Source organism: Biomphalaria glabrata, chromosome 7 (genome assembly GCF_947242115.1).
Source record: "Biomphalaria glabrata chromosome 7, xgBioGlab47.1, whole genome shotgun sequence".
NCBI lineage: Eukaryota > Metazoa > Mollusca > Gastropoda > Planorbidae > Biomphalaria > Biomphalaria glabrata.
In genome coordinates, this window is record NC_074717.1 from 39,191,610 (window position 1) to 39,216,000 (window position 24,391).

Here is a 24,391-nt window from a genome sequence, read left to right on the forward strand (position 1 = left end):
AGATTGACACATGAAATGCGTAGGACGTGATTATCTTCTTTTTTGAAGTAACGTCTGTAATATATAAGATAAGACAAGAGAGTTAAGTAAATGTGGCGTCTTCGAGGGGTCTGGATATATAGATCTATAATTAGAATTTGATATATTCTGCTGAGTATTCCTATTCATGCGCTTAAGTAGGATTTTTTGTTTTGAAGGGGGGGGGGATTGGGCAAGGAAAAAAATAATTTTTATCTATCATCTATTATCATCTATTATAGTGACTTCAGCTTACATTATGTTTGTTAGCAGCACTTTATAAATAGAATTATTGTTAGTATTATTATATAATTATTATTATTATTATTATTAGCATTCATAAGTTATTGAGAGCAAAGTTATTGCTTTTATGGTTTAATACCAACTTCATAAAGGAGGGGAAAAATACTTTAAAGAATATACTGCATGTTATGTATTCAAGTGCAGTACATATATGCTGCAATAGTTATAACTATAAGGATTCAATATAAAACGTTGGAATATAATGACAAACAGTTTAAATGTAACTAAGATCAATATGAAACTGTGAGTGTGTCTGTGAGCGTGTCTGTGAGCGTGTCTCTGAGTGTGTCTTTGAGCGTGTCTGTGAGTGTGTCTGTCAGCGTGTCTGTGAGCGTGTTTCTGAGTGTGTCTTTGAGCGTGTCTCTGAGTGTGTCTGTGAGTGTGTCTTTGAGTGTGTCTGTGAGCGTGTCTGTGAGCGTGTCTCTGAGTGTGTCTCTGAGCGTGTCTGTGAGCGTGTTTCTGAGTGTGTCTGTGAGCGTGTCTCTGAGTGTGTCTCTGAGCGTGTCTGTGAGCGTGTTTCTGAGTGTGTCTGTGAGCGTGTCTGTGAGCGTGTCTCTGAGTGTGTCTGTGAGCGTGTCTGTGAGCTTGTTTCTGAGTGTGTCTTTGAGCGTGTCTCTGAGTGTGTCTGTGAGTGTGTCTGTGAGCGTGTCTTTGAGCGTGTCTCTGAGTGTGTCTTTGAGCGTGTCTGTGAGCGTGTCTGTGAGTGTGTCTGTGAGCGTGTCTGTGAGTGTGTCTGTGAGCGTGTCTGTGAGTGTGTCTGTGAGTGTGTCTTTGAGCGTGTCTGTGAGTGTGTCTGTGAGCGTGTCTCTGAGTGTGTCTGTGAGTGTGTCTCTGAGTGTGTCTGTGAGCGTGTCTGTGAGCGTGTCTGTTAGTGTGTCTGTGAGCGTGTCTCTGAGTGTGTCTGTGAGCGTGTCTGTGGGAGTGACTGTGAGTGTGTCTGTGAGCGTGTCTCTGAGTGTGTCTGTGAGTGTGTCTGTGAGTGTGTCTGTGAGTGTGTCTGTGAGTGTGTCTGTGAGCGTGGCGAGGGCGAGGGATTTCTCTGGATGTCAACACCAGCTTTACTACGTGGACGGACTGCGGCCTGCGCCATGGGTGAAGTTCAGTAAACAATAGTAGGAGTGAAACACTTCTGTAGGAGAAAGAGAAATTAAAGAATGTGGTCCAAATTCACATGCAGAGGCGGCGCCTAGCGTAGGTGCCTTGGCGAGCGACCACGTCCTTACGGTTCGAGGGGTTTCGCGCATGAAAGTTTAGTCATTACATTAACAAGAATTAACGTTTTGGTACTCCGTTATTTTGGCATCGCCGTTGAAGTGCCGAAAATGTAGGCGCCTCTACAGGGCCTCGCTAAATTCACTTTGCCCACATAGAATTTAGGTCTTACGGCGCCACTGCTCACAAGTTGTATATAGCTAATATGTCTTCCTAATATGCCTCAATAACATGACTCAGTAGCAGGGCCGGTCTTAGGGCACTGCAACCTATGCGGCCGCAGTGGGCCCTGCACTTTCATACCCCGCGCTACCTCTAGTTGTAAATTATTAAATTAAAACATTCTAACTTATAACATGGTTTCCGCGGTCTTCTGTTTTCCAGGAGCTCCTGGAATTTCATGAAATTGCAAAGTATACGAAAAAAGTCAAGAAAATCTCCTGAAATTATTAAAAATATCCTGAAAAATAGAAAATAAAATGTAATTTCGGGTGTCATTCAATTTGAAAACGGCAATCCTACTCGCGATATAAAAAAAACGGCATTGTCAGCTTTCATTTACTAAAAATAATAGGGCGAATTTTAACCAAAACAGTAAGTTCTACTTCTTAATTTACTGTAATAGTCAGTGGCATTTAAATATAGATCTAAATCTATCTCGATCTCTTAAACAAAATCAAAAGCGATATTTTGCTAGTCGATAGTAAATCTAAAAGGCAGATCTGAATGTTTATCGGCTTTATGTTGGAAATCTACCTTCTATTGTAGATGGCTCGTAAAGTTAATTTGATCGTGATTTTGCACTTAGTAAAGTACGAATAAAATGCAAAGACGAATTTATTTTCTAACAAAAAATTTTAATTTTCACTTATTATCCTTATCCCTACCCAGACGAGGCCCCGCGCAATCCGTTTCGCATAGGGCCCCGCAATCTGTAGGACCGGCCCTGCTCAGTAGTCAGTAATATGTTTCAGTAATATGACTGTGTAATATGACTCAGTAATGTTTCAGTATTGTGTCTAGATAATGTGTCTCGGTAACGTCTCAAGTCACATGTCTCAATCAGTGGACTAGTAAATGAACTTTGGTCATTGTCCCGGCCGTTCAACATTCGCGCTATCGTTGTGATTGCAAACTGAACACTTTGTATTGACCACCTTAAAGAAACGTAATTTTATTTTGGTTTCAAGCTTCATTTAGAACCTGTAAGTGAATGACTGGAGTCTGCTGAGTCTCCTAATTCGCTGTAGATATCTTTCCACTCTTGCTAAGGATTTAACACGTGGAATGTTTTTACCCCATTTGGGTGTCACCTCTGATAACTGATACCCGGTGAGCTCCACACACCTTTACCCGCACTCCTCTTGCAACGCCGCTGCTTTTTTTTCATATGACGTTGTTTTTAATAAATCCATTTTTTTATTGTTCAACCTCTGACCTTGAACCCTAAGGGTCGATTGGTTTTTTTGGTTGGATTAGAACGGCCTTAGGTAATGGACCTCATTTACCAATCGTAAACAAACAACATTTAGCCATGTGATTCTCTATCTCTTCTTTACAAATTACGATCTAATTTTAATACACAGTGGCTATCACGTGACAGTTTTTTTCGTTGTTTTATCAATATTATCACGTGACTTAATGTTGTTTGTTTACGATTGGTGAATGAGGTCCATTGAAGTGAACTGGGTAACCCCAAAATGAAATTAAAAATTAAGACCGAAAATACGCATAGAATTAAAAACCATCCTATATCTAAATTTTTTTTTTTTAAAGTTACATTCATATATATATATATATAGCTCGAATGTGCTTCCTGGACGATTCATGATCACCATTCTAGAAATAACGTTTCCACATTTCACAAGCAGTGAAGAGCTTCTAACATATGTAGTCTAACAGGTAGATCTAAACCTTGAATCATAGTAGACGCTTGAGGCTGGAGCGAGGCTAGTAGACATGGTGTCTGGAAGTTTAGGCACCGGATATTTAGGCACCGGATATGTAGACATAGAGCCATAGAGTTCTATTTGAGATTTGATTCATGTTTCGTAATTTTTTCTCTAAAAATATAAATTTTCTGAGTTCTGCGTGTGGCCCCCACCAATCGGAGGCCCTAGACGGCTGCCTAGTTTGCCTATGCTTATGCCCTGGTTGGATGACTAGTTGATGTATTGGTTGTTTGGTGGCTTGGGGTTGGTTAGCTGGCTTACTGTTTAACTCTCGAGGCTGTAGGCCTATAACAAAATGTGTGTGTTCGGATGTGTGTGTGTGTGTGTGTGTATACTTAAGATACGTGTGTTTCGGTCACCATCAGTTCGCGCACGTGGTGAGTGTGAGTGTTTAGCTTGTATGTGTATTCGAACTACTTCGGATGACCTCTACAAACGTCATGACCTACTTTTGAGTTGTCACTGCAAGCGTTTTACGGGCGACATTGATTTCAAGTACCAAATGTCACAATTTGACGTCACATTGAGTGCGAGTGTATATTTTTTTCACGTTTATATTTCAATTACTGTAACGTAATCCAATAACCAACTGGCTAAAGTAATCCGATGTATCTGGGAAAGAAAAGTTGCGAAATCTCATTTCTTGCCCTATCAAGTTGTATTTAGTCTAGCAGTCTAGCTAGATATGGCGCTCAAACATCAGGAAAAGAAAACTCTGTATCAAAAGAATTGTAAACAGAAGAAAATAAGAGTAGCTTCCCTTCGTCAACCTCGCCGAGTAACGCGTCACTAAATTGTGAAAGATAAAAAGATTAAATGGATTCAACGTCACGAACAATTCTTTGATTTAGCAGACGATAAAGCATAACAAATATATAGCGTGCTTCCTTTTTTATATCAGACATAATATTAAATAGCGCTAATCACTTTCATAGTGTGCTTGAAGTCATATAGTTTTTTTTTGTTTTTTTTTTTAATCTGTGTGTAGGAGGGAATGAGTTAAAGGATTGGGGGAGGGGGTGGGGAGAACAAAAATGTGAATGAGTGTGTATATAGGGGGGAGGGGGGAGACAAGGTCTGGGAGAAGGTGTGCTTGTGCAGAGCCATCTCTGTGGAATTTTGAGTGAAACTTTGGGCAATAGAACTGTTGGACACATCAATCCGACATCATAGAGCTATTCTATAAATTTAGGTGCCTAAATATTTATCGGCTGGCGTGGTATCTCACCGAGCTAAGCATGTCGGCTTCTCTGGTGTTTTATGTTTATGTTAAATATGTGTGTATTATAATTGCTTTCCTCTCTTTGTATTCATTGTGACTTTGAATTCAGCTAAATATTTTATTTTCTTGTAATAAAAATAGTTGATTAATTTTATCACATTTGCGTATGAGAATTTTCCAGAATCCACTTCTGCTTGCTGCGAATTTAACATTATTTATGTTTCATTAAATGTGGCCATGTCACATGCGGCGAGGGGGTGGAAAGTAGGTCAGCCACCCCCAGGCTCCGCGGTAAACAGAATCTTTTGTCGGTTTGTCACCGTCAGCCCATTGTACAAATATTCGTGGCCCTGACATGACACTCAGCCAGGGACCCGCGCACTGCTAAGGCTTACACTGCTCACGATACTCGCAAATTGCTTCCCTGGTATTGAGAGACTTAGGAAACACTTGAAGCCAAGACAAAAAAAACTCGATGTGTCTACTGCGAGGTATCGAATCGATGTAGACAGACCTAGTGTGTTCTTTTATTACTCACTTCACTCTGTGTAGTTTCAATCCATTTGCTAACTTTCGTATTGTAGAACCTATATATAATGACAATCTTTTATGTAAATACTACAAAACTCTTTTAAAAGTTTTAAAACTTAAATACAAGAGAACTAGTTCTATTTTATGTGTCACTCTCCACAATATAAAGCCCATATGTAAAGCAGAAGCTTTATAGTTATTATTTCTTTGAATTTCTTGTAGGCCTACTTCCTATATATTTGCTCGTTTCCACATTTACCGAAGCTTATCTTAAAACACTGTGTGAGTCTGTCTGGGTAGATTCTTTTACACTTTTGTTCTGCCACTTCCCATTCTCGTATCAAGATGAAATTTCGCACAATTATGCATTGTCAATGACAACACGTGAATCAATAAAAAAAAAGTAATTAATTAGTTAATCAAATGGGGGTAATAAATTGTGTTTTAGCTGGAAAGGGGGATAAACCAAGCAATATTTATATATATGGCAACTATTGGACGGTGCTCTCCCTTTATTCAATATAAGCTTTTGTTTTTCTTGGTTTTTTATTATATTTGTTTTAAATAGTGTTCTTTTGGACGTCTCCTTTTATTACGAGATATTTTAATATTTGTTTTCTAGGTATTTGTGTTTGTCAATGCATGAATCAACTGTTTCAAATTATGCCTCAATAGATGTGTATTTCAAAATGTGCCACAATAGGTTCTGATCGAGTTATATCATAAAAATAGATGTGCAGTTCAAAATGTGCCACAATAAATTTGCATTTCAAAATGTACCACAATAAATGTGTATATCAAAATGTACCACAATAAATGTGCATATCAAAATGTACCACAATAAATGTGTATATCAAAATGTACCACAATAGACGTGTACTTCAAATTCTGTATTACACGTATGTATTTGTATTGGTCTCATTACAGGTGTGTAGTTCCATCATGGATGTCCGTTATATGGACATCCTCATTGAAGGAGAAAGGATTCCTGACGACGATAATTTCTTCCATTCCGCTTCCAAGCTTGACGCTCCCCACTCCGCCCCGCACTCGCGTTCTTCCTCGTTCAAGAACAGACCACGCCCCAAGCTGAACCTGGACATACAGCTCGCCCAGAGACCTCGCACTAACAGTCTTCCAAATGCTTACTTACCACTTCCAGGTAAGTCTTGGACATTTTTTATTACAAAGCTTAATTCAACTCACTCTGTCTGTCTGTCTGTCTGGTAAAAGTGTGTACACGTTATTTCTCCCACAACCATTCTCGGATCAAGTTGAAACTTCGCACAATTATCCATTGGCATAGACAAGACATGAATCAATAAAATAAAAAGGAACTAATGAGTCAATCGATTACTGGTAATTGATTATTTTATTTAATACCAACGAAGTAAACTTATTCTTCAGTATTCACGGATACGGCTAAATTTGTCGTGTTTAGTCCCCTAAAATAATTGTTAACGCTATTTCTCCCTCGCACATTCTGCGATCAAGTTGATACTTTAAACAGTTATTGCACCTAGCAAAAACACGAATCAATAAACAAAAATACTCAATAAGTCAATAAATATTTGGTAATGTAATTATTTGGTTTGATATCGAATAAGGGAAATAACTTGTACATTATTTGGTAGATATAGTTTAAGGACGGATCTCTTTCCCGTTAGATAAGCTTTTTTTTTGCTTGTTTTTACCTTGTGTTAAGATAAGATATAGATGTATTTAATAAGATACTGATGAATTTGATAAGATATAGATGTATTTGATAAGATACTGATGTTATGTTGATTTAAAGAAGCCAAGAAATCATTACAACCATTCTCTTTACTAAACCATACCAAGATGGATGCCATGTCGCTCATTATGTCCTCGTAACAGTCGTCTCAGTGTTCCCGGATTCAAACCCTGCCGCCACCATCCCCCCGCAGTCCTGTGAGAAGGTTTGGGCTGTGACGTTATAGATCTTCAATTCTGAAGGAACATCCGGAACATGAAGACTGTAGAGTAAACAAAATATAAAAGAAATACAGAATTCCTAAGCCTACTAACTAGAGATTAAATGTCCTTCAATCAATGAATGTTGCTATTTAAAGGTTTGCTGTTGTACAAATGGACACAATCTCCATAGTGATATCATGTCAATGAGAACACAATAGAACAGACAAACTGCTCAAAGATTGTTACTATTATTAAGTCTTCTCTCTATCCCACCATTCCATTGTGTCCATTCAACTCTTCTCTCGATCCCAACATTCCATTGTGTCCATTCAACTCTTCTCTCTATCCAAACATTCCATTGTGTCCATTCAAGTCTTCTCTCTATCCCACCATTCTATTGTGTCCATTGAACTCTTCTCTCTATCCCACCATTCCATTGTCTCCATTCAAGTCTTCTATCTATCCCGCCATTCCATTGTCTCCATTCAATTCTTCTCTCTATCCCACCATTCCATTGTCTCCATTCAATTCTTCTCTCTATCCCACCATTTCATTGTCTCCATTCAATTCTTCTCTCTATCCCACCATTCCACTTCCTGTCTTTCTATTGTTTAAAAAAAAAAAGTACTTTATACACTCCATAACAGTATTGAAGGTGTATCTTAAACTAAGATGTTAGTGCTGCGTTGGTATCTGAAGGTAAAGTAATAGAGAGACGAATGAGAGTAGGATGATTGAGTAATTTGTGAGAAGAATTGTTACGGGGGGGGGGGGGGGCGCTTACTTTAATACTGTGCAAAAGTTTCATGGGCGTGTCATAAATTTGTTCGTGATTAATATTTTGATTTCTCTATCTTTTTTCTTTTCTCTACATATTTTTAGGAAATTGAATAGTCGATAAGTCCAATATCGTTCCACTTTTGTCTTTCCTAGATAATTTCTCTCTGAATCTTTCTGAAAAGTAATTTCCTATAAGTGTATTGATGACTTACACTAAAGAGACTCCCTTCCTCCAGGCAACGAAATAAAAAATCACGTCTACATGCAACAACCATTTCTGATTGGCTAAGTCACTGGTAATATTGGCTAAGTGACTGGTAATGACTCAACACCAAACTTAAACACGTTTGTCATATATTCGCTTCCTGAAGATCGTGTCTGACAGGAATTTGTCATGCCGCCTGAAAAGCTTTTTTTTTTGCACAATTGCAAAGTGCACAAGATCCTTTTAAATTCAAACTTCTAATGATCAGGTTCCGGTGGTGATTGCAGCACAGACCTATATATTGTAGTAAATCTTTTAAGAATGAGAAAACAAATACGCGTCTCCGAAGTTCTTTATTTAGATCAAGCCAATTTTATTTTCGCTTAAAAGTTTTGCCATAAAAGGATGCTGTCTTCTAAATATCTATATATTTAAATGAATTGACGAGGGGCTTGCATGTTTATAAATTTAATTATGTAGCTTAATTGCTCTAAGCATTGGGCGGGAATCTGTCTCCATAAGGATCTTTCAATGGCAATATCTGAAGCCTCTTCCCACCTGGTGTCCTTTGCTCTAAGAATGTCAACGACACTAAATTGAACTTCAAAGCTGCCAACTAAATGAAATCTGCAAACGGAAGAACTTAAAGAGAATTTTATTCTGCAGTGCTAGAATGTGCGCAAAAAACAATCTTAGAACTTTAAAAAAAAACATAGCTTTTATACACTTCATTTATTTTAGACACCGGATGCACCGAAAACGCTTTTTTTTTTTTATGGATTTGCCGCCATGTATGAAAGTCCTTACTCTCCCATGCTTTCAGCACACAAGCATTCTCACTTGTCTTCGCTCTACTTTAAACGTAGTACTATTGTATGTCACGTGACTATTTCTAATGTTTCTATGCTTAAGTTCTCATTTCTATATTTAGACTATGCTACGCTACTCTCTAAGCCCTAAAACATCTAAAGGGCGCGGATGCCTTTCAGAGTTATTCGATTTTGGTTTTCTTTGCCTACAAATCCACCTAGTTGTACCAATGAGGTCTACGTATACTTAATTATTAGGAAGCTTATAATGAGACTTTTCGGTTTCTTTGAGCTGTTTAGCTCTCTGGATGTATGAATTTCCAAGAGATTTCGACGGCAATTATTACCTTTGAGCGTGTAAGTGTTTGTGGAGCAGAAGTCAAAATTTTGCTGAAATAAAGAAGGCACGGAAATATTAAAGGCGTGTCAAAATAAATTAAAGCTTCTTGTGATTATTCGCACCAAATAGGTACCTATAGACATTAGGTAGTAGGTTATGACAAATTTACAGACTTCTAATTTTTTTTAACCCTTATACACCTTTAATGTTAGAACCCCTGTAGACTTTTAGACTCTGAACCCCCTAAAGGCTTTTCATTTTAGAACCTTTGAAACTTCACGTTACCATCACTTGTGATCATAAAATCTTTGATGAAATATTGATGTTAATATTGTTGTAACCCATACATATCCACTTTACCTAAGACCCTTTAGATTGCTTTGAATTCGAGAACCCGCGTTTCCCTCCTATTTCGTATTAATGTTCTTGGTCAAAGGAATCGGTAGCGAAGGTTACCTGGCTTCTTTGTTCCGATTCATATTTATGGTAAAGATTTTAATCTATTCAAACTATCTGTTCTTCACGTTCCACAGATCAGTTTTTACAACCAGAGCATTCTGGGATACAAAGAGTTCGGTCCTTCAAAACTACATCCAAAGGATTAATTAATCATGGTGACTCATTCAAGAAATCAACAAATAGGTAGGCAAATGACCGTATGATTGTATTTGTAATGGGTTTTTTTTTAAAGTGATGCAGCTTAAAGTCTAAAAAGAATTAAAGAATTTCTCTCATAGTTCCAGCAAACACATCTATGAATATCTTTATATATATTATATATAGTTACAAAAGCCCTAGCTGATTAAGTCAACACTCCCACACTAATTCTCCCAATTGGGCTTGACAAAAAATAGAATAGTTAGCCTGTTATTACTTACTATGTGCCCAGAACAACTAAACACTTTTAGAATCGAAATGGCAGCGTTTAATTTTCTCCAAAACAATTTTTATCCGCTATTTCGTATAAGTTTTTATTAATCTGATATACAAACATTAGATAGCAAAAGAAAAAGTATTTCCTTTTTTTAAATAGCAAAAAAAAATATTTTCTTTTATTCTTTGAATCTATACATTTCCTTTTCATTTATTTTTTCTATTAAAGATGGCTTGACAAATAAATCAACAAAATCTCACTTTGTCTTACTAGATAAAGAGTTTAAATATTTAATACATTTCCTTTTCATTTATTTTTCACATGTTGATCTAGACATAGTCAAAAGAAACAAAAGCAAGTAATTAAACCATATTGATATTTTCTTCTTTTTTTTTGTTTTCGAAATTACGTAATATGGGTATGAAGTCTTGAGCACTTAAAGCACTATTCATTAGGACTGGATCGAAGTGTATTCTAAATTTAAAACGAATCTAAAGCAGTGAATATGAAGGTCTTTTAGATCTTTAAGTGTTTTATGGTTGTTTGTTGTTTTATATTTAGAGAGAGAGAGAGAGAGAGAGAGAGGGATACCTGACATTAGATGGGGAAAAGTAAAGGCGGTTGTTCGTTGTGCTGGAATCATGACACCCTCGTTAACCGTATGACACAGAATCAGATTACCTTTACATCATCTGCCCTATACATTATAAAGTCTGAAAGGAGAAATTTACTATTTACTAGGTCTCTCTCTCTAGATCTCTTTTCAGCACTAACTTAATATTGACCTCAAAGTAGATTAAGGCCTCGAGCATGCTGGCAATGTAAATTCTAGAGGAGTATTTCTTTCACTCTTGAGATCATTTTCTATTCAGTTGTCATTCAAAAAGAATCGCCTTGTGTGTTTTTTCAGTCTCAGGTCCTCAGGGAGTGCAGGCTCTATACCAGATGGCTCGAACAAGTTGCCGAGAAAGTCCAGCTGTGTGTCCGATGAAAGTGGACCCAACAGTGAAGAAATTCAAATTGTTATCCATCCAAGTGACCTTCCTGTATATAGGTTAGTGGGTTTTCTGCTTAGAGTATGAAATTAAAGGGTTAAATTATTGTCGATTTTCATATTCACAGAAATATGCTTTTTTGTGCGAATTTGATTTATAATCTGATTCTACGGCACCAAAGAGTGCATAACAAATGAGTACAAAGCACATGGTTTTGAAATGTATATCAATACTTCCGTATTCTATACAGCACCGGATACACCAATGGCTTGCTATTAATGGATTCGCCTCTTTCGTAAGAAAATGTTCACTTTTCGTTTTTGTTTTTTCGACGAAAAAAAATATTTTAATTCTATCAGGTAGTTACTGTAAGAGAAAAGAAAATTTCAGGTTCCGATTTGGGGGGACGTGGATAAAATTCTTTGTGTGTGTGTGTATGTGTTTTCAGTTATTTTTAGAGTGAAAACGGGTTCCGCAAAGTTGTCATTGCCGGAAGTGGTAATGGATGTAAGCACTCCACTACCCATAAAATGCTTCCTAATGGCATGCGTCTCAAATAGCCTCTGACAACCAGTCCAAACCCTGGCCTTCAAGCGTGGCTCGGATCTTGATTCCGGCGGAACTATTTTCACTAACAGGGGCGAAGGCAAGTTGCTGGCCCCTAAACCAGTAAGCTTCGGGCAGGAGGGGCTCGTTAGCCATGTCTGGCTACCCACCTAGAAGAAGGAAAAACTTAATTCAAACCTCTGTTGCCTTGCAGCTTTACCCAATCATGGGAAAGACTTCGGGAGTCAACCCTGAGGAAACATCAGGAGGCGGCGAGGCTTAGGCAGTTTGCAGCACCCAGTGCTACAGTCTGGCAGAGTCTGCGATGCCGCTGATCCCAAACTGTATCGTCCCTACTCGTTCCTTTGGATACATCAACTGTGTGGAGAAGGGGGCACTGATGTGTGGGCGATATTGTTCCGAACACAGCTAATGCCCAGGCATTCATCCCTTTTTGATGAGATTATCCATAGTCGCTTTGCGACTGAAGGAGGCCATAAGAATGAAAACAGTTGGAAATATGGTAGTTTAAAACTTCCGTTAAAAAAAAAAGCATACCTAACATTAACTCTTTCTCTCCTAACTGACGATACCAACGTTGATTCCACCAGAATGTGGTAAATAATTACGGAGAGAAAGAGTTAAAATAATTTCCTTTTTTGCAAGCAACATTCATTGATTTGATGTTTTTTAATGTACAAATCCTATTAACTGATTTACAGCATTCCAATAGTGTCCATGACTTTTTCTAAATAATGAGAATGTAGACATTATGTCATCTAAATTTTATAGCTTAGAGTTCATTCAAAATGAAATAATCACCTGCTTAGCCTATGTCATGGTTTCCGGTTGTCATTTTCCTGTGTCCTTAACTGGCGTGACTTCTTATGCTTCACAGAGTCCTTATGATGGGGGCATCCGGGGTTGGGAAAACAGCCTTGACGAGACAGTTTATGACATCAGAGTACAAAGGAACGTACATTGAGTCACCTACACGTGAGTGTATAGTGTGTAGTAACTGTAACTAGACATTGCCATGGTAACACGGGCAGAGAACTCTTAACATGATCAGGAATAGTAACTGTAGTAACACGGAGAAAAAGTAAGCTCTTGACAGATCTGTATGTAAGGAATCTCTCTCTCTCTTTTTTTTTCTCTGCTTGTACTTTTTCCACTTTCCTTTCTTCTCTGCTTCCACCTAGATTCACATACACATTTGTATGTTGTTTAGATCTTTCTTATTATGTCTCATTGGTTTTCTCTTTTCTTCAAAGTCCAAACTAATCGATCGGTTTTGTTTGAAAGTTAGGCATATCTTTCTATTTCTCTGTTTTCCTCTATTCTACTTTTTTATTTCTCTTCCACATTGGAGACATGTTCCTTCCTCTTCTATTGCTCTCTCTTTCTCTCTCTCACACACGCACAAAATCACACATACCATCTCTCTTAATTTTAATGTCTCTCTCTCTCTTTCACAAACACACACACACACACACACATTCACTAGCTCTGTCTCTCTCTGTCATATTCATTCTTTCTATTTTCCCTCACCTTTCGTTTTCTCTCTTTCTCATCCTATGGTATCGTCATCGTAGTTTCTATAGCAACCATTAAACACAGTATCAACTCCATAAGTAATGATCATCCGGGATCATCCACATATGACGTCTAAATAAAATTAAAGTTGGGTGGGTGACCTGAATGTGGACAAGTGAGGGGGAGGGGGGTGAGTATCGACTTAGCTAGATGGTCCACATCATGAAAACTTTTCAAATTTAACAAGATTAATAGTTATTGCTTCATCCTAAAATATATTTTGACAACAGATAAGCGGAATGTCTTCTAGTCTATAGTTTCGTAAACTGATGTGAAGGTTTACCTTATTAGTATACTTCTTTTTTTTTAAAGCCGTTTCTCATCAAATTAATTATTTTTTTAAAAAATCATGTTCCTAGTTTCCAGGTCCTAAAATTTTAAACGTTTGCAATTTATAAACGTTGAGACTTTTTGTCTTTCTTCTTATCTTATCTTATATAATAAAGACGTTACTTCAAAAAAGAAGATGGTTACGTCCTACGCGTCATGCATTCAGTCATGCATATTAACCAATGACTTAAATTCTGCCAAGTCACTGGTTTTCCTGGCTAGCTCAGGCAACCCATTCTTTCGAAACTGTAACATTGTAAATAGCTAGTCCTAAAGCTAGATGACTGTTGCAATTGAGGAGACAATAAAATAAATAAATGATAGCTTTTATATAGCGCTACTTTCATGCTTATAGTATCAGAGCGCTATGGTCCAATTTCATTTGTGGACCAGTGAGGGTAGGGGTTATCTGGGAGAAGGTTTTTCCGTGTTGCCTTTAGGCGCTCAAACACAACTCTGCTCGAGTCGGGTGTCGAACCTCGAGCCCCTTCCATAGGTCGCCAAACCAAGCTCAAGCGTACTTAACTTCTCGATCGACCACGAATCCCACAAATAGGGGGGCCTAACTCAAGATATTTCCTTGCAAAACTGCGCAAAGGTTTTCAGATTTAGCAGGTTTTTTGGTTTTTTTTTTAGAGCTGTCTTTGAAAGGCTTTTTATGCATCCTAGTTAGCAGACGAGAAGTACGTGATTATCGTTCTTTCATAATGTAGGAGGAGGTGTGGGGGGGGGTGTACTATTTAGTTCATGTTGTCTTCCTGTTCAGCTGTTCAATGTGCATTGTAAGCACCACGGAAGTTTAAGCATATTTAAATTTCAGTCCATAGCGTGGCAGTCTTACTGTTAGAGCATGGAATGGGTTGCCTGAATCAGCCAGGAGAACAAGCGACTTAGCAGACTTTAAGTCACTGATTAACATGCATGACTACGTTGACACATGAAATTCCTAGGACTCAATTAACTTCTTTTTTTAAATAACGTCTGTAATTTATAAGATAAAATAAAATCTAGTATTTTTCAAACCAAAAAGAAAATCTCAAAGGAAAAATAAAATTTATAAAGTCACACTCATAATCCCCTTGTAGGCGTAGCCTATTAATTAATTTGTTACATCAACTTGAATAAAGTTCAGTAAAACTTTAAAAAAAATAATAAGCTTGAATCTATTTTCCAGATATGGCCTATACATCTATTTCAATACAGAGATGTAAGAAATTACTAATGAAATGAGAATATTTCGAACGAATAAAATCAACATTTCAATTCACTTCAAAACCTCTGCTTTCAATACAATAAACACACGACTTCCGTTTCCGAGTTCAACTTTTTTATCTTTTCTTCTTGGTTCATCCCCCCCCCTTTTTTCTTCCTCTGAAGGCTAATGGTCTTGTAAGTCTTGCTAATGGTTACATCAGAAAACAAACACACACACACACTCCATAACACAAAAGGACAATTTTCGTTAACAAGCCCTTAAAAGATATTGATACGAATTATCTTCTTTAATATAAAATATAATACATAAAAGTTCAGATTTTTGTTACTAATAAAATAATTCATACATTTGTTTTATCTGATTTCCCCCTCGCCTCCTCAGCTGAGATAGATATGGTAGAACCTGAACTGAATGTGAACGTTTTGTTAGATGAACAGGAGTCTACACTACACTTTCTTGATGAGGAACAGGTGAGATCCCCCCAACTAATTACCTGGATATGTAACTCGAATGGCTGTGCGTTTGCGAAAACGAGTTTCTTCCCCTTGCCTTCATATTACATTAGCCTAAGCATTTTTTTTTTATTTCTAGCTATATAGCTCAGTGATATCCAATCTCTTTTGGCCAGGAATATATATAGGCCTACTAGTACATCAAGGGCTCATCCAATACATATTCTTCTATCCATTTCAAGCAATGTAGGCAGACGTTTTCTTAGACCGGAAACACGTGACGTAGGCTACGCTATAAGATTACCGCGTCACGGACCTGATATCAGGGTCATCCTTTGGCGTTGGCAAACTATGCAGCCCTCTATTGCCTTCGATTGGTGGGGGCCTCACAGAGGACTTACAGATTATTTTTTTTTTAGAGACAAAGTTGCGAAACATGAATCAAAGTACAAATAAGCAAAACTCTGTGGCTCTATGTCTACTGGCCTAGCTCTGAGTCTCAACGTTGAGGCTCATTTACGAATGTTTACTAAGTGTTACGTGCGCATCTTAGTGTGAATGTGAAATGGTGTGATTGCGTGTTGAAAGGAAGGAAGAACCGAAATGGAGGAATATAAACAAGAAAGTGTTTGCAGTATTAATAACGATTAAAGTATTTATAAAACTGTGATTTGTCGTTTTCATGTCTAAAGAGTCTCATCCAATATGAAGACGTAACAAGTGGCGCCCAACTTAAAGGTAAAACCCACGTATCCCTCTATACACAGTGGTCCTCCTGTCAACAGACAGTAGAGATAGTAAAGTCTAGATCTAGAGACAGGAGAACATTCGATTCGATATTATTAGTAATCGACTATGGCGGACAAGGCTGAGGTAGCAGCGTTGAAGGAAGAGGGAAGGTTGTTGGAGCTTGAAGGGGCAGAACTAAGAAAATACGTACAAGAAAGGTTGATGGAGAGGGAGAGATTAGCGATGGAAAGAGAAAAAGAAAAGGAGAGATTAGCGATGGAAAGAGAAAAAGAAAAGGAGAGATTAGCGATGGAAAGAGACAAAGAAAAGGAGAGATTAGATAAGGAGGACAAAAGAGAAAGGGAAAAAGAAAAGGAGAGATTAGCGATGGAAAGAGACAAAGAAAAGGAGAGATTAGATAAGGAGGACAAAAGAGAAAGAGAAAAGGATAAGGAGATAGTAGCAATTGAAAGGGAAAAGAAAAATGAATTAGTCGCCATTGAAAGAGAAAGATTAGCATTTGAAAAAGAGACAGCAGAGAAAAAGTTAAAAACAGACCAAGGAAAAGAGAATGATAAAAGAAAGAGTGACTCTACAGGGAATAAACTGGCAAAATATAAAGGTTTGATATTCAACGAAGACAAAATGGACACAGACATTTTTTTGAAGAGGTTCGAAATAGAAATGAGAGAACTGGAGTACCCTGAAGACAAATGGACATTCTTATTGTCGAGATCATTTACAGCGGAGGTGCCTTCAAAAATATGTATGAACCAGGGTAACTACAGCATTGTGAAAGAACAACTACTTCGAACTTTCGGGAAAACAGAAGCTTTCTATCGCCAACAGTTTGTTAATTGTGAGATAGAACCAGAGGATGACCCGCAGACCTTCTTGGACAAAATGAGCAGCCATTTCGATAACTGGATAGAAACCGCTGAGGTAGAAAAAACCTTTGACAGTCTTAAGACATTTCTCATGCTGGACAAAGTGATGTACGAGTGTCAGGAGGAATTAAAAATATTTCTGTTGGAGAGGAAACCGAAATCCATAGAAGACATAGTAAGACTGATAAGGGCTTATAAAGTGGCACATCCCGAGAAGAAATTATCTAGAGGCAGTGATATAGAAGAAATAGTTGCCTTTAACAGAACATGTGAGACACAGAATAACTCTCACAGAACAAGGGAGACACAGGATAGACAGTATAGAAGTGGTACATATGAAAGACAAAGTGATAGCCGCAACGGAAGATATCAAGGAAACAGACAGGAAAGAAAGGACTGGGAGAAAGGTAGAATAGAGCAAGGCTTATCATTGTCATCTGATACTGGAACATTGGAGATTTTTCAGACATTCGTAGGGAACAAGGCAGCCAAGACCATCAGGGATACAGGTAGCACTATTATTGGAGTGAATAAGAATTTAGTGGAAGACCATGAATATACAGGCGAATCTAGGAAGTGTGTTATGTTTAATGGAAATATTGTACAATAACCGATTGCTAAAGTTAGTATAGACACACCGTATTTTAAGGGGACAGTGGAAGCTTGTGTTGTAGATCAGGGTGAGATAGATTTAATTATTGGGAATATTCATGGGGTGAAAATATGTTCAGTAAGGGAGATTGAGAATTGGAAGAAATATTATGGGATAAAGTCTACGCGAGGTAGAAATGGGGATGTGGAAGAAGACATAAGATCTCATACATCAGATGACATGGGTAGCAGAGAGCACGAGAAGAAAGAATTAACAGATAAGGTAGAAAGCAATGCAATAGGAATGGGTCCAAATCAAAGTAAAGTAAGGCAATCAGTGGTACAGGGAAAGCGATTTAAACCCACATATAGACGTACAAGTCCATACATCTTATGCTTTAATTGTGGGAGAAGGGGGCATATTAGAAGACAGTGTCAACAGTTAATTAGAATTAAGGATTCAAGGTACAATAGTGAAGAGGCGTATACGAGGAAAGAGAGTGATATTAGCAGCCTAGAAAACAGTACAGCTAGATCATTAGGTAGTAGGATCACAATGGGACATCATTGCAAAGGAGGGAAGCGGAAAGGATGGCATGTCAATAATGTTAGAATTATATTGATATGATTAGAAAAGGTAGGAATGATCGACACTAATTATTGTTCTATTCTACAATGAATAAATATATGTGTAATGAATTGAATATTGTTGTTACAATATGCATGGAGCAAGATAGACTTTGTTGGTTAACTATTTGATTGCGACTGGAATGATGGTGTTTTGTACAGGCATACAATTATGAGTGGGGAGTTGTATTAATAGAATATGATTACTTATAGATATATGTTAACAGAAGTGGGTTCAATTGCTCATAATAACAGTTATTATTGTGATGAATATAATTGTTATTCCATGTTGGAATTGCATTGGTATTAACATGACATTGTGTTTGATTTTGTTTAGTTATTACATTATGGTTTTATATGTTACCGATTTTTTTTTAACTTGGAATAGTCTGATAATATATTCAGTGATTTGTATTTTGGACGTTCGATGTGCATCGAACTTGTTAAACAGGGGGGATGTTACGTGCGCATCTTAGTGTGAATGTGAAATGGTGTGATTGCGTGTTGAAAGGAAGGAAGAACCGAAATGGAGGAATATAAACAAGAAAGTGTTTGCAGTATTAATAACGATTAAAGTATTTATAAAACTGTGATTTGTCGTTTTCATGTCTAAAGAGTCTCATCCAATATGAAGACGTAACACTAAGTTTAGATCTTCTTGTTAAACTCCACATGTTTGAAGACCAGGTATTATTTCTAGTTTGGTGACCATGAATCTTTCATGAAGCACACTCTTCCTATTGGCGCTTGAATTTCAAAAATCCTTTTATTATACCTGTATGAATATGTTTTAAGATGATATCAGAATGCTAATTGATCACTACAGAAATTGCGGTATATGAATTAAACTTATTTCTTGATTTAGATATAGATACGGGAAGGTTTTTTGATTCATTGCATATTTTTCGGTCTTAATTTTTATTTCTATACTTTATTTTGGGCCGCCTGGTCGTGCTGTTTTCGCGCTTTACTGTCTTTTGGATTTATCGATGGTCCCGGGTTCAAACCCATCCCCCGTCGTCCTGCGGGGGGTTTGGACTAGGAAGTAAACTATCTTCAACTCTGAAGGAACATCCGAAACATGTAAAACATTTTACAAACAAACTTCGCCTAATGCCTCCAGTCACATAAGGTCGGGTCTGCTGATAGGCCCCCCGGCTGTAGGTTGGGTATCACTGGTATAGATCTAGATCAAGTACAATTAACTACATCCAGAATCCAGGACTAGCTCTAGTTCTAGTCTACATATTGGCAGGTTTAAGACAATGGCAGATCTAAATCTACATTTTAATAATTACGTCATAGCTGGGAAACTATGGAAAAGAAAAATAAGAGCAGAAGAAGATGGATAAACATTAAAACACTCTGGAAAGTCCATTAAAAATGCTGTTTTTCAAATAAAAAGACCAACAAAAAAAAAAAAGAAGAATGTAAATACTATAACTAGTATGGGCTAAGAAATGGAGCGTGATTCCCTGGAGTGAAAGTTGAAAAACGGTTCCACATTCCTGGTGTCAATTATTTGAGGGTAAATAATGCGTTGCCAGCGGAAAGAAAAAAGAAAACACAAACTGGAATATCGGTTTTAAAACCTGCGTATTTGTCTGAGATGCTACAAAAAACACAATTTTTGAGGCTACAATTAGACGAACAGCTACGCAAGACTTTTTATAAAAACTCTGGTTTGTTAAATGTAAAAAAAATATTGCAAAATTGATGTTTTTTTGACAAAGATTAACAATGCACTGTGAGTGTTGGTCTGGTTGAAGTCACATATAAAATTATATATATATATATATATGTGTGTGTGTGATGCATACATGCCTGTGCTAATATTATTTGTACACCTCAATTGAAAAGAGCTTGACTACTCAAGTGATATCAAGCTCAAGTGGAGGTTGTAATTTAATAGCGTCTATTCCACTTTCGGGGGGCCTCTAAAAACAAACAAAATGTTGACACACAACTGGATTCTCAGAGCATGGAGCAAGTAGATAGCTTTCTATACCTTGGGAGTGTATTCAACGTGTCAGGTGGAACAGATGAAGACATTAAACGTCGTATAAACCTAGCGCGTCAGACATTTACACGCCTAAAACCAAGTTGGAAATCTTCCCCTATTTCTAAATAGACTAAAATAAGTGTCTTTAACTCTAAAATCTCAAGGCAGTTCTATATGGGTTGAAACATTGAGCACAACTTACACACTGCGGGAGATGGGCTGACAGTGAAATATAGAGGTACAGATTCTACCGATCTTAGAAAGTGTAGCTGGATTAGTCACACCCAACAGCAGAGCTCCACATTAGATTGAAAACCCCCTAGGGCACAAGACGCATAGGAAGACCAAAAAGAACATGGCGACGCAGTGCACTAGATGATAATGAAAGGGTAGGAAACAGCTTGGAAGCAATTAAAAGACTGCTAGGCTAAGTGATTGTGGAGAGTGGCTTATTTTAAATGAGAGTTAAGTCCCATGGGGAATACAAAAGACAGATGATGAGGTTAAAAAAAAAATAGATCTGTACACCAACAGCTTTACAAACTGCAAAGAGAATTTCACTTTCTATATAGTTTATTAATTATTTTTTTTTAGCTAATTAATGTTCAGACCTTACGATTTGTGTGGAGCAGATGATGTATAGGTCATCTGATTATGTGGCCTACGGTTAACGAGGGTGTCATGTGGTCAGAACAACGACACACATCCTTATTTACTTTTCCCCAACTAATGTTAGGTACGCATTAGAGTTGGGTGAACACAGAAGTGCCTTAAAGATCCCGAAATTAAAAATCCCAGTCTTCACCAGGGTTTAAACCCGGGACTCTAAAGTGCTTTACCGCACCTCCCTAATCAATGTTTAGTATTTTAAATATTATGACTTTTGGTCTTATTTTTTAACGAAAATCTGCCATTTTAATATTTTGTAAAATCCATTTTTTATCCCTCAGTATCCAGACATTCTAAAGGAAGAGCTTTCAATAGATGCCTACGTAGTTGTTTTCTCAGTCTCTGACACCTCGTCCTACAACTATGCTGTGAAAACAATTCGGACGCTGAGAGAGGTTCAGAAAACACATAAAGCAATCATTTTAGTTGGCAATAAAATTGACTTGGCGAGACAAAGGAGGGTGGCCAGACATGGTGAGTCTATGAATAGTGGAGAGTTTCACAATAAACTAAACAGTGTCAAAGACGCTAAATCCAACGTCATTGTTGCCAACTAAATTTAAAAAAAAATAATAATTGAGCTCTAATTTTAACAATATCTCAATGAGTGGCACGGCGGTAGTTGATCATATCTATTATATTAGTGCATTTATATTAAAGCTTGAAGAGGACAGGGTCCTCCGATTCCTAATATCAGGCAATGGCAATGGGTAACAGTTAATTTTTTTAATAAAGGTGTCTATAAGAATAATATTTAATCTGCACTAGCCAATAAGTTGGTTTGGGGCCAACTATGGTTTGCCTTTGCCATGTCCCACTTTTTTTTAATTAAAATAAAATATATGTCAATGTACCGAAACAATACTATTAAAATAAAATATATGTCAATGTACCGAAACAATACTATTAAAATAAAATATATGTCAATGTACCGAAACAATACAATTAAAATAAAATATATGTCAATGTACCGAAACAATACAATTAAAATAAACTTTAGTTATACAATATTTAATTAAATACTAAATTAAATTTATTTTTAATATTATTTTCAACAATGTTGTTTTTTTTTTATATATAGATGCCTTAAGAATTGCCAAGAAATTTGACTGCCGCTATATAGAGACATCTGCAGCATTGAACCATCATGTTGATGAACTGTTAGTGGGTATCCTGAGCCAGATTAGAGAACGCGTGTCGGGGGCCACGCATAGTCTGGCTCCACCGGCTCCGTGCAAAGTGAGATCACGCTCCAAGTCTCCCGGCAAGGCCATCACGGAGTTTTTCTCAAAAATATTTGGGGCTCACAACAAAAAAGCAAAATCCTGTGAAACTTTGTTTGTGCAGTAGACATTGACTGATCGATGGAGCACTCAGTCAAGGATGATTTTATTTACGAACAATACAAAAAGACAGCTACATTTATTATGGTAGTGAAAATGAAAATGCCAAGGAAGATGATCTATTTCATCATTTGATTTGTTTAATGTATAGCCAAAAATGCAATAGACAGGCCTAGCTGTTTCAATAATAAATGCATTGTTTATTGATAAATTAATGATAAATAGATAATTAATTATAAAATTATTTTTAGAATTAACAAATCCCTGTTTTCTCTCTCTCTCTCAAAAAATGCTTTTCAAGGCACAATGTTAATTTATTGTTATTAGTTTAGTTTCGTTTGTGAATGGAAAGTTGTAGCCACTTTGGCAATTAAAAAGAACAACCGATTAATTTAGTATGTCCAAAAAGAAATATAAGAATTCTGACATTATTAATTACCCACGCTTGAATTAACATGAAAATATTTTAATTAGTAGTGAACATAATTTACTCTTAAGCAACATACTTACTGATATTCCAAAACTGTTGTAAAAAATTAACTTTGTGATTAAAAGAGTTCCAGTTGTCATGAAGATAAGATTGTGAAGATATACAATAAGAGTAAAGCCTTCATTCAATATTTAAAAAAAAAAGTTTCTTGAATGTGGCGTCAACTAAATACAGTACAATAATAAAAACAGATATGTTTAATGGCTAATATTGAATTTGTCTTAATATTGAAAAACAAAAGCTATGTATCTCATGCCTTTCTAGAAAAAAATGTATAGGCAATAGGCACTGGCATCAGTTGTATAGATATAGATTGTGTCATAAAGAAAGCATTTTCTGACTGTGCCACCTGATCGAATCATTGTAGATAAGATAAGATAATATATTTTAGAAATATCTTATTTGAATAGTAACTTGACGAACGGTCTTCTTTTAGATAAAATATGAGGAAATGTCAAAATATGCATAGGAGTTTGCACCTGTTAGCTTCCCTTAATATGTAGTTATAACTTTACTTTGAACATAACACGTTTTTCATAATATAAATTGCCCCTTATTTAGGTCATGGTTAAATGAGACCAGTACATTGTAATCAGTTAGGCCTACCTTTTTGTTATTTTGTTAAACTGCTACTATTTTTAAAATAATTATTGAATCTAGGGTAACAGGAGAAAAGTGTGAAAATCAAATACATATTTAAGTTATTTAGAGTGCGGCTCATTTGTGGTGCTACAAATATTATTATTCTAATTTTGCCATTCAAGCAACCATTGTGCTCATTCTCTCTATAATACAGTGTGAAAAAAAAAAGACGTTTTGGTATTTCTACAAAGTAATTGTACAATGTACATGAATGTCTTACAACTTAACACTTGTGCATTTCTATGTCATACTTTCTGGTTTATATAAAGTGAGAGACTTTATGATACAAAATAAATTTTGTTATTAGTATGATTGAAAAAAAAAATTTTTGTCAGAGGATAGCAGGTTTTGTATTTAAATCCTAGACCTATAGTATGAGTGCCTCAAATCAACAATCAATCAACCTATAGTATGACAGCTAAAAAGGGCATTATGCCTTAGTTGTTGTTGCTGCCACACTGTGAATCCAATGTGTACCTGATGTCAGTTATAAAAGAGAATGGCAGTTAGCCCTCCACCCTCCCTTGCCTTAGTTTCTGATCTCAGTGATGTAAAGGTCATGAGGTCTGCTTCATCTCTTCACCCACAAGACATTCACAGACCTACTAACTAATTGATCTCACTCAACATGACCTTTCTACAGCTTCACTCCCCCCCCAAATATAATACAACCACCTTTCTTTACGACCCTCCCCACCCCCGCATCGTTTTATTTAAAACTTCGATTATGTACTAAGCTTAGTGCACATAAGCTCTTGTTTGTGGATTTACCACCCAGTCAGGGTTGGCCTTAGGCATAGGCAAACTAGGCAGCCGCCTAGGGCCTTTAAACAGGGAAAAAATTTTCGAGAAAAAAAGTGTGAAACTTAAATCAAATCTCTAATATAGAAGAGCTCTATGTCTGTTAGCCTAGCTCTAAGTTTCTACTATAACTCATGGTTTATTTGGGAATGTTTAGGTCTACTGATTAGACTACCTATGTTAGAAGACCTTTGGTTATTCCGATTGCTGAATATTTGAAAACGTTATTTCGAGTCTTGGGCATCAAAACGCAAAGGAATAGTGGAGAATGCAAAGAGGGGCTTTATTAGA

General features: G+C 36.8%; 1 protein-coding gene across 3 annotated transcripts in view; it reads left to right on the forward strand.

The window, feature by feature from the left end:
* LOC106071663 (GTP-binding protein RAD-like) overlaps positions 1-22,447 on the forward strand; it is a 91,861-nt gene extending 69,414 nt beyond the window's left edge. For all 3 annotated transcript variants that reach the window (XM_056035877.1, XM_056035876.1, XM_056035875.1), the window contains 7 exons: positions 6,166-6,400; positions 9,844-9,952; positions 11,095-11,238; positions 12,624-12,721; positions 15,249-15,337; positions 21,106-21,298; positions 21,906-22,447. In XM_056035877.1, the coding sequence (XP_055891852.1) occupies positions 6,181-6,400; positions 9,844-9,952; positions 11,095-11,238; positions 12,624-12,721; positions 15,249-15,337; positions 21,106-21,298; positions 21,906-22,174 (1,122 nt within the window). In that variant the 5' untranslated portion in view covers positions 6,166-6,180 and the 3' untranslated portion in view covers positions 22,175-22,447. The remainder of the gene's footprint in view (positions 1-6,165; positions 6,401-9,843; positions 9,953-11,094; positions 11,239-12,623; positions 12,722-15,248; positions 15,338-21,105; positions 21,299-21,905) is intronic.
* The last annotated feature ends 1,944 nt before the right edge of the window (positions 22,448-24,391 follow it).